The sequence below is a fragment of the Condylura cristata genome, unplaced genomic scaffold (genome assembly GCF_000260355.1).
Source record: "Condylura cristata isolate star-nosed mole 26May11 unplaced genomic scaffold, ConCri1.0 scaffold00022, whole genome shotgun sequence".
Classification (NCBI taxonomy): Eukaryota; Metazoa; Chordata; class Mammalia; order Eulipotyphla; family Talpidae; genus Condylura; species Condylura cristata.
This window is the reverse complement of record NW_004567123.1, coordinates 12,792,128-12,809,480: the sequence shown is the minus strand read 5'-3', so window position 1 is coordinate 12,809,480 and position 17,353 is coordinate 12,792,128. Positions and strand designations below refer to the sequence as shown.

The following is a 17,353-nucleotide window of genomic DNA, read 5'->3' as shown; positions in this document are numbered from 1 at the left end:
GGGGTGAATAGTATTTTCCCACAGGTAGGAAGAGTTGACTTTTGAGATTAGTGTGTTCATTAGACAGAGGCTGGCAATGCCCTTATTGAGGATACACCTGTATAAGAAACTCTTATGTTGGGAAGAGATTGGAATCCTTCCTATTTCCAGATTCTGTTACTCCTTGATTCTGTTACTCCAGATTCTGTTACTTCTAGCCAACACTCTGACAAAATTACTGAAAATGATGCCAGCCCAGCCAAAGGTAAAATTTATCAGCCCCTAAGCACTATGGAAAACTGTTTGGAGGTTCTTCAAACTGCTAAACATGGAACTTCCATATGACCCAGCAATCCCACTCCTAGGTATCTACCCAAAAGACAAAAAACACTGATTCAAAAAGATACCTGCACCCCCATGTTTAATGCTGCTTTATTCACAATTGGAAAGACATGGAAACAGCCCAAATGCCCAAAAGTAGATGACTGGTTTAAAAAGATGTGGTACATATACACAATGGAATATTACTCAGCAACCAAAAAAAAAAAAGAAACATATGTCTTTTGCAGCAACATGGATGGAGCTGGAAAGGATCATGCTCAGTGAAATAAGCCAGAATGAAAAGGAAAAATACCGGATGGTTTCTCTCATAGCAGGAGTATAACAGACCAGGACAGAAAATAATGATAATGATGAACAGCTATATACCAGATACATTTTGTGGGGAATGGGATCAAAAACAGTGGGGGGAGAGAAATGCACTGGACTATGGTGATGGCACATGGGTGATTTGGTGATGGGAAGCCCAAGGGGATTGCAACTGAGATGGAAAAATACACAAAATGATGTAAAAATAAACTATTATATATATATATATATATAAAATTTTATCAGCCCCTCTAAAGGTCCAGTTTGTAACTGAAAATTGTCTCTATTCAGGAACACAGTACAATGCAGAAGTTACATTGCACACAGGTTGACAAAATTGTGGCACAGTATGACAAGGAGAAGTCAACTCATGAGAAGATTCTAGAGAAGGCAATGAAGAAGAAGGGGTAATACTAGTTATTCCAGAAGCTTTTTTGCCTTTCTGTATTGTCTTTTCCCTCAGTTCAGCTGCTTGTCTAGGCGGAGGAAAAAGTTACTCTTTACTCTGTCTTCATTATTAAAAATTATTCCTGGAAAATAAGAGAACCATTAAGCTGAAGCCAATAATTGAAATAGAAAAGATGAATTTTATTCAGTCTCTATAGCTGTAAATGAATGATGTAATAATGAGTTCTCTTATGTGTTCTCCATTCAAGTATCTTTAAGGTGAATGCAATAGAAAAGAGATGGAAGGATAAGCTAAAGTTGGGAGAATTCAGAATCACAGAAACCATTTTGCATAGCCAGAAAACAAATACTGAGGGTGGTACACAAGAGGGAAAAGAAAGCAATCTCGATTTTTAATTCTACAAGACTCTGTAACTAACAGATAAGACTGTTGAATAAAATCTATCATTGCATTTACTGTGAATGATTTTGTCTAGAATTAACCCCGGGGAGGTATCTCTGAAGCTGCAAGCTAACTGAATAACACCCTAGAGGGGACATATACTCAGTGCCAGCCACTAAGAAGTAACAGATTCAGTGAGCGATCTAGCGTTTTTAGATTAATGCTTCTCATTATCAATAACATAATGAAGCATTCTGACTGAGATCATAATAACCATGGCATATATGGTAAAGACAGTAACTTAGGACCTGTTCTGGTTTCAGCAATGATACTGATGTTTGGAAAGGAAAAAAAGAATCAAAATAAGCAATAATGTCTGCTGGGCAATTACCTAATATATATTCCCCATTCACAATAGGATACAAAGCAAAATTTACGCTATGATGCCAAGAAATGCTATTTTCTCCCTTGCTGGCTTGCGTAAAAGACAAAAACTTGGCCTTAGAACCAAAATGGAAGAATTAAAAATTTCACTTCAAGACTGAGGACTCATTTTCCAGTTCTTATCCCCAAAAATATTTTATTGAATAAGTAATAAATAGCTGTAAGAAAATCAGGCACCGAAATGGAAACTGACTCCAGACCCTTAACAATGAAATAATTGTTAGGTCTGAAGTGTCTCTTTGTATAGTGGTTGAATTGAGTAATCACAATAAGATATTTTGTAAGGTATGCATCTATTGCTAGAGAAACTGATCTTACCCAATGAGCCATGGCCTCCTACATTTGATGAACAAATAGTCTTCACCAGAAAGCTGTGTAGCAAAGCCTGTGGGAATGGGAAGATATGTAACATTTGGCATGCATTTGTGATTTTCCATTTTCAGGGGAAGTAATTGTCTGGAAATGAAAAAAGAAACAGAAATTAAAATTCAGACACTAACATCAGATCATAAGTCTAAGGTAAGAAAATGACTGTTTTTCTACCAGCCACTTATAGAAGATACTTTGTAATTTTTGAGAAGCAATATCTAACATAAATCAGAAATGCCTGGATCCAGGGACCAACATTTTCCCCAGGCTCACTACTTTGAGAAGACCCATTTAATGAAACTAATTTTCTTTCATCTGTGCAAATATGTTATATATATGTTGCCTACCTTAGCTGCTTCAGGTGAAACAATTCATGAATAGACTGAAAGGAAATCTGTATAAAATATAGACTATACTTTCTGTATATCACAGAAAAATCACCCAATTTTGGAATTGACTGACTTCATATACCATCTTCACATTGCTCTGGAAGTTTGAGATGAAAAAATGTTAAGTGCTGATATTCTAGGAGATAGGCCTAATTATTCATAATTCCCCCAAAGACTTAAGGAAAATTAGCCTGGGGAGATCTGTTTCATGCGTGGGCTCATGGAGAACTGAATAGCCAAATTCCAGTCCAGAACACAAATAATCCTCCCAGCAATAATTGTTTAAAAAAAAAAAAAGGAAAAAAATAAAAAGAAGGCCCCCAGCTCTAGCTTTTGGTCAAACCAACCAGGCTCCATGTCTGTCATTAGCCCAGTGGCCCCACCGCATCCACAAGCCAGCAAAGTAATTCAAGCAGAAACCCTCATTGGTGCTATTTTGTCTCTTCTGTCATGCAGTCTGTAGAAGCAGGAAATCATGTGTCTTTGAGAGTTGTTCCCTACCCTTCTTCCGTTCTTCTTACTAGAATGTTTGAGAATGAACACAGTGCAATATGCCATGATTTTTAACTGCTCTACCTAGATAGGAAAGTAGAAACTTTGCCAACTGTATCCGTTTCCTTTTGCTCCAAATAAGCGCCACGCCAGCATTTAGTGGCTAAAGACAATCACCATGTGTGAGCTCACAAATCAGAGGGTCAGCACTGGGGCTGTACTGAACTAGCTGGTTCTTCTGATTTCGGATGGCTCACATATGGGCCTATAGTCAGCTGGGGTTGTTAGCCTCACTCAGCTAATCTGGCTTTTAGTGGCTGTTTTTCCTACATGACCTCTCATCCTCCTGCAGGTTAGCACAGGATGCAACATAGGGAAACCTCAGGAGTCCAGACATAGCGAAAGGACAAGCAGTGTTCCAGCTTCTGCTTGTATCACATTCGTTAATGTTTCATTGGCTAAAACAAGTCACAGGTCAACCAGTTCAAGAAAAGTGGGGGAAAGATTCTAGCTCTTACAGCTTCAAAACCATATTGCAAAGACTGAAGGGGAAAACTTTTCACCTCAGTGTCTGTTAGGATTGATAACAATAAGTGCTGAAGCCTTCTGCAAATGAAGCTGTGAAAACATGAGGTGATGAAGAGAATTCTGATGGAACTGGTAAAGAAGGCCACTCTCAGACAAATGAGAGTGTTGGCAAGTTCATCAGGAAAATAACAGGTGCTGGTTTAAATTTCAGTGCAAAAGTGATTGAATTATTTTAATAGGTGATGACTTCTTTGTCCTATTGATAATAACATACTTTTGGCCTGTTATACGTGTCCCCTGATCCACTAATGGGAGGGAGGGATCTGAAATGCGTGCCTAGTATTCAGTGCTTAACTGCCCTTGAGGATACCAAGGGACACCATCCTTTGTCCCATGCAGGTCAAAGAGATTGTCGCACAGCACACAAAGGAGTGGTCAGAAATGATCAACACGCACAGCGCAGAGGAGCAAGAAATCCGAGACCTGCACCTCAGCCAGCAGTGTGAGCTGCTGAGAAAGCTGCTGATCAACGCCCACGAGCAGCAAACCCAGCAGCTGAAACTGTCCCACGACAGGTAGGGGAGTGAGCCATCCCCAGGGGAGACATCACATTTTTTAAATGCTGTGTGCTTGTGAGCCAGGATAGTATGTGAAATCCACTTGACGTGTGATGCTTGAGCTTTTTCACGTGCCCTAGTCTACAGCTAGTGTGAGCAAGAAGCAACATATGAAAGGGTCTCTGCCGTCAAAGAGCTTGTAAGAATCGGCAAGACAGCACACTCAGGTGAAAAATTAAGTTATAAGGCATGTAGCATATGATCTGTACTAAACACTGTCCCAGACGCAGAAACATCCAGCCCCAAGGAGCTCCGCCATCTCTGGAGTGGTCATGGATGCATCTGGAGTGATAGGGCTACACTGGCCTTTGAAAATAGTCTGGAGTCTTTTAGGAAGAGACACTGAAAGATATCCAGCCCAGTGAGTAATGTTCCTAGAGCCATCAGTCTGACCCCCTCACTGATAAATGTGGAGACACCCTTCTTTTTACACTAGTAGAACTTGTGTGAATTTTAGAAAGAGGAGCTTGGTCAAGAAACAGCAGAGAAATTTCAGTTTATTTTGGTCTCTCCCCACTTTAGCAAATTGAATATTGCATATAAAATACTGCAAATGATGAACTGGACTTCTTCCCTGGCAGAAGAGTATGTCAATTACGTCTTTTCATTACAACTTTTTGCAGTTTGCTAGCTTCCCACTTAATGCCAACTATATGCTACAGTTAGGGTTTATTGATACACACAAAAGAGGAGAAGATAGAAGCATTATACAAACAAGTCAAACAAAAAAGCTTTTTAAATGCTAACTGCTTAAATTATCTGGTCTCAAGTTCCCAGTCTTATTTTGGACATAGTCTTCAGGATATAAAGTGTTTCACCATAGTTTCCAATTCTCACTGGAAGCAGCTACATGAAGTGAGCCCAATTCGGTTTCCTGCGGGATTTTGTTCTACACCATGTTCATTTTTGAAGTATTTCATTTGGTATGGAGTTAGAAATTGTCTTCCCCCCCCCCTTTAGAAATTCTCTTCAAAATTCTGTCCATCACTTTGTCTTTGACCCTCTGGCACATAGTTATATTTTACATGCCTGTCTTCATTCAAACATAACTTCACAGAATAAAGCATTCTTTTAAAATAGTTTTTAAGTTGAATAAAGGGAAAAAATTAAGCCACAAAAGTAGACATCATCCAAAAGAAAAAACAAAGTAAACTAATTTTTCATATTACTTAGTACATCATTTGAAGAGAAAGAACATAAGCTAATTATTAATTTAACTTCAAAAGTAAATCTGTGGCAGGGGTGTTTTTCAAAGAAGAGTAGTATTTATGCTTTTCTCAAACACCTTGTGATTGTCTTCCTTTTAAAATCACAGCAGTTGTTCTTTGCTTAAAAATCTGGTTATTAAGTGAGTGGCATAGGTCCATCCACCTCCAATTTTTTTTCCATCTTCTCAACTGAAGCCCACAAAAACACTAATGTCTTGTTGAATGACAAGGTAATGTCTTGTAGAATGAATAAGGAAATAATCAATTCACTAACAATTTTATTTATTTATTTATTTCGTTTATTTTTACATTATTTTGTGTATTTTTCCATCTCAGTTGTAATCCCCGTGGGCTTCCTAACACCAAATCACCCATGTTCCACCACCATACAATTTACTAGCAATTTATAGGAAAATTAAAGGGCTGTTTTCAGAGGCCCCCAAGTGTGTATAAATAGTCCTGCCTCTGTGGCCCTACGGTCACTAAAGAGGAACTCTCTGCTTCAGTGTTGTTCATCCCTTCTGATGTGGTAAGAATACTACCACATTGAAAGAACATTCTCTTTCTCTCTCACTTTCTTTCTAGCCCATCTGATCTCAAATACAGTGGCAAAGTCTTGGGTTTTATGAACAAAAAGAAAACACTGTACTTGACCACAAGGTCACCAGGAAGTATCCAGTGGATTGGGTCTCCCTCCCTTTCACAGAATGTGGAATAGCTCAATGGGCTCAAATATGAGGGAAAATAAACCTAGTCGTACTGTTACATGTAACATTTGTGTGTTTTTAAATTTCTTTCTGATGATTGAATATCCTAACATAAGGTGTACTTTTTTAAGTGAATAGCATTAGGTCCATCGACCTCCAGATTTTTTCCATCTTATCAACTGAAACCCACAAATACACTAATACCCCAACACCTTCTCCCATTTATTTCTAATATGTAGGGAAAGCAAGGAAATGCGAGCACACCAGGCTAAGATTTCTATGGAAAACAGCAAAGCCATCAGCCAAGATAAATCTATCAAGAATAAAGCAGAACGGGAAAGGTAAGTCTTCGAATGTTAAAAGCATTTTTACTGCATTGATTTCAACATACAGACAACATTTACAGGTATAAATTCGTACATACTCAACATTAAAATATAAAAAACAATGTGTGAGTTTTGGCTAAGAATTCTATTATAACTGCTATGAAAATGTGTGATTATTGCCTGAACAATTGCTTTTTGATTGTCTCATAAAACCGGTAAAATAAATTTACCTTCAACATCATATGCATGCTCATTTGTAAACAAAATTATATGAAATATGACATAATAATTAATATAATGCCAAAAATCCACTCCACATTCTCCTGGATCATCCAGCACAGCAGCTCACCTACTCAGGTACAAGACCGTTCTGCGTGGGCCAGTTTTGAAGAGCAACTTTTTCCCTTGATTGCCTTGCACTGTCTTAGTCTGCAGACCACCACTACATCCCAGTTTGTCTGGCTTCTCCTTGTCTCGGGTTAGAGTTGCTAGAAATAAAGAATAAGGCAGGAATTTGGTGCATGTATTTCCTAAGAAAGAGATCCTCAGAGGAGGGGAATGCAGGAAGCAAGCTGGAGCCAGGAGGAGGCTTGGCAACAAGGGCTCAGCCCCAGGCCCCCGTAACCTAATCCCAGTCTCTGGTGTGCAGCCAGGACTAAGGATTTGTCCCTCTTTGACACAAGGGTATCTGGGTTTTGTACTTGAGTGTTAGACAGTCACTGGCCACTTGCAGTTGGGGAAGACTGTGTGACCTCCAGAGAAGGTCCCAGGTGCAAGTCCTTTAGCAGAAGGTGATCTCAGAGGGTGTTAGCTGGAATCAGCTTCTTGCTATTTTTGTTTAAGAAGAGATCAGATTATGGGCATTGGTATGGGAAAGACAGGAAAGTTGCCTGCACCCACAGTGATGAACTTGCCAGGAATGGATCAATTTATAGGAGTGACCAAAAAAAGTTCATTCATCCTGTTACCCAAGAGAAGGAGATTCCCAATAGTCACAAGTAGAATATTTTTTTTTTAAGATTTTTTTATTTGTGCATACAGAACTGGGGTACAGGCCAGAGGCTCAGGGGCGGCGAGAGGCTTCACCAGAGACAGAATGGGGAGCAGAACAGGCAGATCGACGAAGTACACTGCTGAGGGGAGCAGCGGGCGAGTCAAGAGAGGTCTGCCTCGCCATGTGGTCACCTCCTGGGCAGGCGGGAATCGAACTCATGCGAAAGTGGCTTTAGTTTCTCAGTGCTGTGCTTTAACCCGCTGAGCCACCAGGGAGGGCTCCACAGTTAGAATCTTTACCTATCAAGCTCATTATCTGCCTGTAGAAGCCTCTGAAGATATAAGTGCCAGTTGCTTCATAACAAAAAACCCTAGTTTGCACACCATGACCAGCACAGTAGGGTTCATTCTTTTGGAGATCCAGGAAGTTCTCTCCTTTAGCCCCTGCATTCTGCCAGTCTTTGCCTGAAACTAACTTACTACTTTATTGTACCATGTTGGTATGGTGGGCAGGGTGGGGGCCCTACCCTGGACGCAGGGGCCTGCTGAGCAGTGACTGGTGCTTGACCAGATTAGCTGCTACTAATCCCACGCCACCTAGACCCCCACTTTCCCAGGGAGCCTCCAAGAATCTTGACTCTCCTACCCCCCCTCCCACTGTTCCCTAGCCCTGTGATACCACCTGCCAAAGGTCTCAGCCCACTGGTGAAGATGGCAGGGAGTGAGAGCAGGGGACCCTATACGAACTGAGGCCCCCACCAGCCCTGCTTATTCCGTAGGTCCCTAGGGAAGAGCTGGATCTGAAGCCCAGCCTGGGTCTCACACCCATTTGGCTTTCTTTCCCTCTCCCTGTCTCTCCCGGTCTATTTGGGTCACTCCTGTATTTTGATCCGTTTCTGGGAAGTTCGTCACTGTAGGTGCAGGCACCTTCCAGTCTCTCCCATACCATTGTCCATAAATTGAACTCTTCTTTAAAAAAAAAAAAAAAAATGGCTAGAAGTTGATTCCAGTTAAAGTTCATGACCCATATAAAGACTGTTTCATGCCCCACGAAATATCTTGGGTTAAGATATCACATGAAGTTTAGGACTTAAAAGTTGATCAACTCTATTAAACATCAGCTGAGCAACTAGAGAACTTTCCAGCTACAAAATCAATCACCCTTGTTTCAATTCATCAACCTACAAGATCTTTTGTGGGCCCTTATTGTTTACCTCCTTATTTTGCTCTTCTGCTATCTCAATGCCATTGGTTCCTAAAACACTTCTCAGTTGAAAACAGTGATATATAATGATAACCTTGAAATATGATAAGCTACAAAGCATAGTACCATTCAGTATATTTTCATGCTTAAGTGTTTTTTGAGTTAAATATGGTTTGAAACTAATGGATCACAAATAAAATGTGGAGCTCCACAATAATTCAACCTGGAAACAAATTGCTTTCAACAGTTTAGCCAAGATTTCCTAATCAACATGGGATTTCACTGTGTCTCTTTAGGAAAATTATTACTCACTTTTCTCAATATTGCCGTGCAGTAGCTTGTTTTAGCATCCCTCTGGTTCTTATTTATTAAAACAAAATGCATTCTCTGGATGTTATTTATAGAGAAGAAACCTTCATAATGGCCTTATCTATATGGAAATGCTATAGTCCATTTTAACTCAAAAACATAAAAAATCTAGGCATGATAAAACCTCATGAATCAGTAGTAATGAGTTACTACTGATTGTCCAAAATGAAATGTTAGAATTCAACATACTAAATATAATTATTAAATAGTTATATATTTTCAGTTGTTCAAAGTGGACTTTAACCCCATGAAGGTCAAACTGTCTTAATAATGACTCACTGATGCTGTAATGGGCAAACTTTTCATTTAATTTCCTTATTTAGTCTTACTACACTTGTTTATTGTAACTCTAAATCAAGTGGCTTGTGGTTCTAGCACATCTAAACTTGTTGATTTTTTTAAAAGAAATTTTTCTATGCCAAATGGTTACCTTCTAATGCCCTACATCTACATATGCATATTTATTAACCTTTATTTTAAACTACTGAGAATTCAAATGTAAAATGTACCATCAGAGACCTAAGAAAAGTATATAGAAACTGATAAGCGCTTCTTAGGTCAAATAAGGCATTTCAACAGAAATTGCATGATGTTATAACTCTGAATGGCAATTCAAACACTATTTATCAATGTGTAGAAAGTAGCTAAAAGTACCCAGCAAAGAAAAAAAAAAGCAACAAAATAAAAGGGCAGCAAGTAGAGTGGGAGAAAATATTTATGAACCTATGAATAAAAAGATTAAAGCATGGAGGCACGGTCCACACCAAATTCAGAACAGTAGTTTCCTCTCAGGAGAAAGAAAGGAAGAAAATGGAATTGGGAGGATTATAATGGGAACTTTATATTGCTAAAATTTTATTTCCTTTTAAAATATAATAGCAACATAGGAGTAAATTATTATATACCTACTTGTTAATTATATGATTATTATTGTAATGGCCACATGTTTTGTTTTGTTTTGTTTATAATAAAAATCAGGAGAAGGAAGTCACTCTCACATCCAAATAATTAAATGTAATATCACTCTTACTTAACACGGTGTTAATTCCCTTTGATGTCATGCCAACTACTGTTTGTACCTATTACTTTTAGGCGAGTCAGGGAGTTAAACAGCAGCAACACTAAAAAGTTTCTGGAAGAAAGAAAGAGAGTAAGTACTTCACAGTTTCTCTTGGCATGCTTCCTTTTAAAAGCCATAAACAATAACTCCTGCTTAAATATCAGATTTCTAGCTAATTTGCTTAATTTGCTTTTCCATATAGGAAGTGCTTTTGTTTTTCTTCTCTTCTCACTCAAAGCTTAAAGTAATCTTTCACTAAAATCTTTGAGGTAATTACTTGGCACCATTTATTTAGAAAAACAAGCCAGGTTTTAATCATGCATAACTACTCTATTATTTCCTAAGATGTTGGCAGGAAAAACCCTTTCAGTAAAAATGATAGCTCTAAACTCTCCCAGTTTTTAGGCTGTTCTTCCTTCCTTTTTTTTTTATTATCATCTACTCAAATCATAAATTTAACAGACACCCCTCATCCATAATTTTTAAGATTATAACCCAAAATTTACCAGAATTTTTTTTTTTTTTTTTTTTTTTTTTGCAGCTCGCAATGAAACAGTCCAAAGAAATGGATCAGTTGAAAAAAGTCCAGCTTGAGCACCTAGAATTCCTAGAGAAACAGAATGAGCAGGTATTTAACTTAATGGCATAAAATCACTTAGCAGCCAGCCAGCCTTGAGAGGCAAACGCCTCAGCCCCAGTGGTCCTTCTGTCAAAGCCAGTGTCCTGAACCAATGGCAACAAAGATTTGGTGCCTCTCACTGTGTTTTTCCCATTTCATCCGACAAGGACAGAAAGTATTCATTTCTGAAGTGAGAGAGAAATAGGATTATGAGGAAAAATGAATCAAAGAGGATTGTTCAAAGTCATCCTTTGAACAAACTATGGGGGTCCTAACAAACAAATTATTTCTCCATTTTCATGTAGCTTTATAATTTGCAAGCTAAGGACAAGTGGTCAAGTCCTCTCATGGCTTACAAGCAGGACTTACTGGCATGAGTCACCCTAATGTACAAACCACCTAATGTGAGTGTTCGCCATGTTTTGATGCTTCTTCCCAGTAAGGCAAAACACTGAATTAAGAAGTGCATGGAAGTAAAACACTATCCAAAATTCAACAATGCAGTTCAGCCATTGCGCTCTTACCAACACTCAGATCACGGTGTTTACTTAAAGCAGGTTTGCACCATCCCAAATGAGCTTCAGCCGATCAAGCAGCCACAACCTCATTTCAATTTGATGAAAATCCTTTCAGCTTATAGAGCAAAATGACCCTCAGCAGGTTAAATTTCAGTCTGAGTTTAAATTTCACTCTTTCAATGTAACTGGTTTGGAAGTTATTATTTCTAGATAATTTACCTCCATCTAGAAACGATAAAGAGGTTTTGATGAAAATGTATTGTACTGCAATGTTCTATCCTCCCATCTAAAAAGCAGTCCTATTTAAAGTTTTCTTTTTTTTTTTCCAGAGAAATGACTGCCAGTGAAGCATACTTAAGTAGGAATTATGCTAAAAAAATACTTTTGAGAAAGTAAAACAAAACCATCAAATCTCTCTTTTTTTTTTTTTTTTTTGTATTGCAATTGGTAAAAAATAAATCCATCTATAGTTTGAGTGTTTACGTTTTGGCAGACAGAGCTTTATTCATCCACACACCTCTGAGTTATGTTTTACATTTCCTTCTCAACTAAATGCTTCTACTCATGAACAGTCCACAGATCTCCAAGGGGACAATAAATTTATTGTCCCTTGGCTCCAATTCATTTGACCAACTCATAGGTACATCATGTTTTGGGAGAGATTACCTACTTTATGCTTTTGTTCTTAAAGCACTTCTAAGAACATATTCCTGGGGAGGGAGGGATGGGGTATATGAATAAGAATAAAGTTACCATCTCCAACATATTAGGGTCCTCTTAGTGATAAGGAGATAATGGGGAATGCACAATGAAGGTAAGGCACAGTTATGTTTTAGTTAACTAAATTAAGAAACTACTTAGAAATCATTAGGTTGCTTAGCAACAAGTTTGACTAGAGAATGTAAATGTGCTAAAAATTGCTCATCACTACAATAGTGGTGTATATCAGAGATAGATAGGTAATAGAATTACCTAGTGCTTTTAGTTTCAGAGCCAAACATTACAAAAAAAAAAAAAAAAACCACTTTGACCTTTTGTCCAAACACATGGATAATTCAAACCACAACAGAGTTCTTGGATGTAAAAATTGCATTCACAATATTTGTATTGATTGGATCTCATTGGGAGGATAGACTTTTGTTCTAAAAATTCATATAATGTCTTTCAGATGTCTTAAGTTATGTCTGCCACCCACAAGTGATACCTTGAGTCACAGAAGCCTAGAACATGAGAAGCCTTGAAGCTATATTGACAGTTTTAGCAAACATAGAATTAGGACTTAAATTTCTATGTTAAACTTTGGCCTAAGACCTCACCTATTTAATAACAAATTCAATCCTATTTTTCTATTTTTGTTTTTTTTTTATTGAAAGATCAAGTAGATCTCAAGTTAGATATTAATTCTAAGTGTTTCAATACTACTATAGACACAGTGATTCCATTTCTTCCTTCGTTAATAAGCAAGACCTAGAACCATGTAGGAGAGGTCCCATCTAAACCAGCGAAGCATTTTATTACCCGAAAACAGTTACCTGAGTCCTGGCAGTCTCCCAAGTCACTGTTAAGCCCCAAGACATTTTTTTTGCCAAGCCAAAAATAAATTTAAGTTTTACAAGGCGCTCCCTGGTTACGCAACAGGTTAAAGCATAGCTCTATGAAGCTCTCCACAGCCACTGTAATATGAGTTCAATCCCCAGCCAGGAAGGTGACCCACATGGTGTGGCAGACCTCTCCTGTCTCTCCCACTGCTCCTCTCAGAGTGTATTTCATTACATCTGCCTGTTCTGCTCCCCAATTTGTCTCTGGTGAGTCCTCTTACTCCCCACACCTCTGGCCAAAACCCCAGTTCTTGTATGCATAAGTAAGTAAATCTAAAACAAAAAAATCAATTAAATAAGTAATTAAGTTTGACATTAACTTAATTAACTCCCTTTAAGATTTCTTACTCTTCCTGTGACCCTCATCCTTTAAGTTCACCCAATTTCTCGAAAGGAAAGCATTGGACCAACTTAATTAGTTAGACTGTGTTGAGGACGCTGGCAGGAACAACTCAAGTATTAAAATATTTTGGTCTTGACTGAATCCTACCCTCCTGTGTATTTTGGAAGCTTCTCAATGGCCTTGCCTACTTGGTCAATCAGTCATTCTTTTAAAATTCCAAAGTTCAGGAATTTTTTTCTTAATATGTTTTCTCATAGACCTCCCCACCATGCAATTTCTCATCTGTCTTGACATGTGTCATTTCAAGCATTAGCAGCTCCATTACTATCGCGCCCAAGTTTTAACAATTGATTTGTCATCAATCCTATCATTTAATAAAGAGAGGTAAGGGTCTCACTGAAGGGAAGAATCCTGCACTTAACTGCCATAGAACAGAAGCACAATCTGGGCTAATAGGCATTGGTTGTTTGTTCTGGTCGTTTTTTTGTGTTGAGAGCAACTTGGGGGAAGTTTGTCACTGATGGGTGTATACATGTTTTATTATTCTTAGCTTTTTGCTTTTCTGTATATGGTTTTGCATTCATTTCTCAGATCACTTCAGTATTCATTTATTTTCTTTGTTTTGTATGTATGACTCAATTTTGACATTACTATTTTTGTACAAACAGCTGTTGAAATCCTGTCATGCAGTGTCCCAAACGCAAGGTAGGACTGAAACTTGGATAAGCAAGCTTTTGCTTTCCTTCTTGACTTATCAGTTATCTCGGTGCAATCTCCACTTGTGGTTCATATCTGGTCATAAATAATTAATCTCTCAAGTGTTTGGATTAAAAGTTTGATTATTTCATGCTTGCATTTCTGATGAATATTCAAACTCAAATGCCCCCAAATTTTAGGGGAATTATTTCTCTGAGTGAGTTTGTGCCAGTGTTTTTCCAGTTGTAAACCTGACAAGGTCAAGTCATAGGAATGAAGACATTCCCAGACATGAGGAACAATGATACATGGTTATCTGTTAGGATGACCACAGATAAGTCTTGGCCAGCAGAGTCAGATCTTTTGCAAATATTTAGGTGGCTCCAACGACTTTGAAAACACCCCACTAAAAGTTTACTCATGGTTTTTAATGTTAGTTACTGTCTGAGTGCAGAAATATTATACATGAGTCACTATACAGTCACTCTTATTTCCTGCAAGATCTAGTCTGTCAAGAACCTGAATCACCCATTATAAATAAGGTGATCTTGCAGTTTATTCTCCACACTAGCATAGATTTGAGTGAAAGGGGGTGCTATTCCTGATGGTCTAGTCTATGAACACAAAACTGGAACTGTCCTTGACAAGTGGGAATGTATTGTCACTGTGCTCCTAAGAGAACTTAGCCCTTGTAATAATCTTCTAATGTCACGCAATTCTTCCTTCTAAATTTTATTTAGTGTCATCTTTTAATATTAACGGGGGAGAAGCATAGGGAAGCCTTTATTACTACTTCCTGAACATAGAAGTATTCAATTTCCAGTGCTGGTAATGTTTCACTGTCATCAATTATGAATACTGTTTGTGCCATAGTTTTATGTTTGTATATTTTTCTCCATTCTTTCATTTTTCTATTGGAGTATTACTATACTTCAGGCATAAAAATTTATTTCTGGGGAGAGGAAACCATCCATCCCAAATTTAGGTGTGAAGGTGTTCTTTGGTGTTTTGATAGCCAACCTCACCAAAATAAAATTTAAAGTCACAAGAGAAAAATAAGAAGATGGTCCATGGGTCAAACAGACTGTATAGTAAGACTTCATCTGGAACATTTACATCCTCACAGTATGGTGTCCACAGTTCCCCACACTCACTCACTGACCTCCCATTTAGTTGGGATATGTAAGCAGAATTAACGAGTAATATCAGAGGTCTTCAGAGTCCTCCTCTGAGTTACATATGTGTGCGTGTTTCCATTCTTAAATGTCCTTTATTAGAAAGTGGTATTTCACTTGAAAAGAAAAGGCGTGCTTTATTGTTCCTCCAAAAGGTACATGAATTGGGTTGGCAAATGGATATTGAATCAACTGGGAAGTAAAAGTTAAAATTAAACAATTGATTTTTCCTTTAGTTTCAAACAGTTATTTGCCCCTGTTCAACTCTTTCTACCTCACAAGTCTGCTGACTGTCTCAGTGACAGGCTTTAAATTGGATTCAGTAAGGCTTACTTCTTGGGTAGTAAGTAAAAAATTACTCAAGTGGACCCATAGTGATAGTCTTGCAACAGTAGTAGTCTAAATATCTTACATATTCCTGTTCAGTTCTATTTGCAGGATACTCCAACCAAACCAAAGTGATATGCTACCACCTAAGCCTCACCATCAGTTTGATTCTTAAGGATTGTTAATTAAACCCAAGGCTCTTTGTATATAGCCTTAAAGTAAATTGTATATCAACAACATTTTTTCTATAATCGACCAAATTATGTACAGTCAAGGTAATCTATCAGCCTGTAGACACTAAATCACTTTTATGTGACAATCTGCTTCAAGTAGTTTTCATGACACTGTATAGTCAGAGCCTCCTCAAATGTTGATATGCATAAAATTGTCTGGAGATCTGCAGATTCTGATTCAGTAGTTCTATGGTAGAGTCCAAAACTGAATTTCTGACAAGGTTACAGGAGCAATTGATTCCGCTGGTCCTTGGGCCACACTTTGAATAGCAAGAATATGGTGATGCATTAGATTTGCAGGACAAGAGAAGCCAGGGTTTCTGTGTGACTTCAGGAGAGGATTTCAGTATGTAAGGTTATGTTTCTGATGTTATAGGCGAAGGAGATGCAGCAGATGGTGAAATTGGAAGCCGAGATGGACCGCAGACCAGCAACAGTGGTGTGAAACTCCAAAATGCAAACTGAAGCAGCTAAACCGCACAACATCAAAAGATCACAGTCAAACTTCTGAACACAAATCCCATTGACAAACACTTTTGTCTTTTGTGTTTCCTTTATGTATAACAGGATGTTACCTGAAACCACAGAAACTCACACACTTCTGTTTAATATTTTGAATTTTGAATTTCCTTGGCCAACCAAAAGTAGGTATGAATCCGTAAAAATTCTTCTTTCCAGTAAGGCAGAGTTTAATACAACTTAAACATGTTTGCTATAAAATACCATCACAAGTCAATGAGCTTGGTGTTAACAACTCTGCTTTGTGATGCATTAGGACATGTTTGAGCTACAGCAAAAATAGTGCATTAGCAATCTCATAGCAAGTGCATGCACTAGGAGAAAAACAACTCTGTCTACAAATTCATCCGCAGAAGTGGTGATCGGCTAGACAAATAATTTTGCAGAATTTTCTATATCTAAGTTACCTCATCAGTAAGTGCCATGTCTCTACCATGCCATAAGAAGCTAATTTCCTGTAAAATTTGTGGAAATTATTAGAACATAGAAAAATACCACAGAACAGTGTACCTGTGCCAAAATTCATCAGTACTCAATGGAGAACTTTGTTAGGTACATTTCAGAAAGTTTACAGCTGACGTTGCTTTATAGGAATTGCTTCTGCCGATTCCAGTTATTCAATTTACTATTACACCATAAAGATTGTGAAGTGGTTATTGGCAAACGTTTGTAAATGTGACCATGTATAAAGTATTTATACTCCTTAATTCACACTGTTATAGAGCAAAATCATCTAAGTACTGCCACGTGACAAGATTAGTAAACAGGAATACTAGAATTATGTTTGCATGATATACAAGCACCAATTACGACTAATACGTCCAGACACAGTTAAGCTAATGCCAAATAAATACTGGTTATCTAAATGTATGGCACAGAATATAATTTGACTATCAAGACTTTTAGTATAAAGGAAAAGTCTATATATATGTGTATATGAATTATGTGGGCATTCTTGATACTTCGAGTTCTAGTTTCAAAAAAAATACATAACTAACTTAATTTTACACAAGAATATTTATGCAGATTTTCAGAATTTCATATCAGGAAATAACCTTTTTATGTCTGTTAAATATCAAACAATTTGCTACAGTGTTAATCTGCATGGTTTTAAACCTGCTGTAGTTGTGTTGCAGAATGTGCATGAAAGTGTGTTCTGCTGGGACTTGGGCCATGCGGCCAGAGCAGGGCGCATGGGATCC

At 37.9% G+C, this 17,353-nt stretch overlaps 1 protein-coding gene across 1 annotated transcript in view; it reads left to right on the top strand.

The window, feature by feature from the left end:
• The window catches only part of PLCB4 (phospholipase C, beta 4), a 322,936-nt gene extending 306,511 nt beyond the window's left edge, over positions 1 to 16,425 (top strand). The window contains exons 31-38 of the mRNA XM_004687176.2: positions 919 to 1,034; positions 2,305 to 2,380; positions 4,039 to 4,214; positions 6,411 to 6,512; positions 10,156 to 10,213; positions 10,665 to 10,751; positions 13,870 to 13,906; positions 16,009 to 16,425. Of these exons, the coding sequence (XP_004687233.1) occupies positions 919 to 1,034; positions 2,305 to 2,380; positions 4,039 to 4,214; positions 6,411 to 6,512; positions 10,156 to 10,213; positions 10,665 to 10,751; positions 13,870 to 13,906; positions 16,009 to 16,097 (741 nt within the window). The 3' untranslated portion in view covers positions 16,098 to 16,425. The remainder of the gene's footprint in view (positions 1 to 918; positions 1,035 to 2,304; positions 2,381 to 4,038; positions 4,215 to 6,410; positions 6,513 to 10,155; positions 10,214 to 10,664; positions 10,752 to 13,869; positions 13,907 to 16,008) is intronic.
• Positions 16,426 to 17,353: the final 928 nt, after the last annotated feature.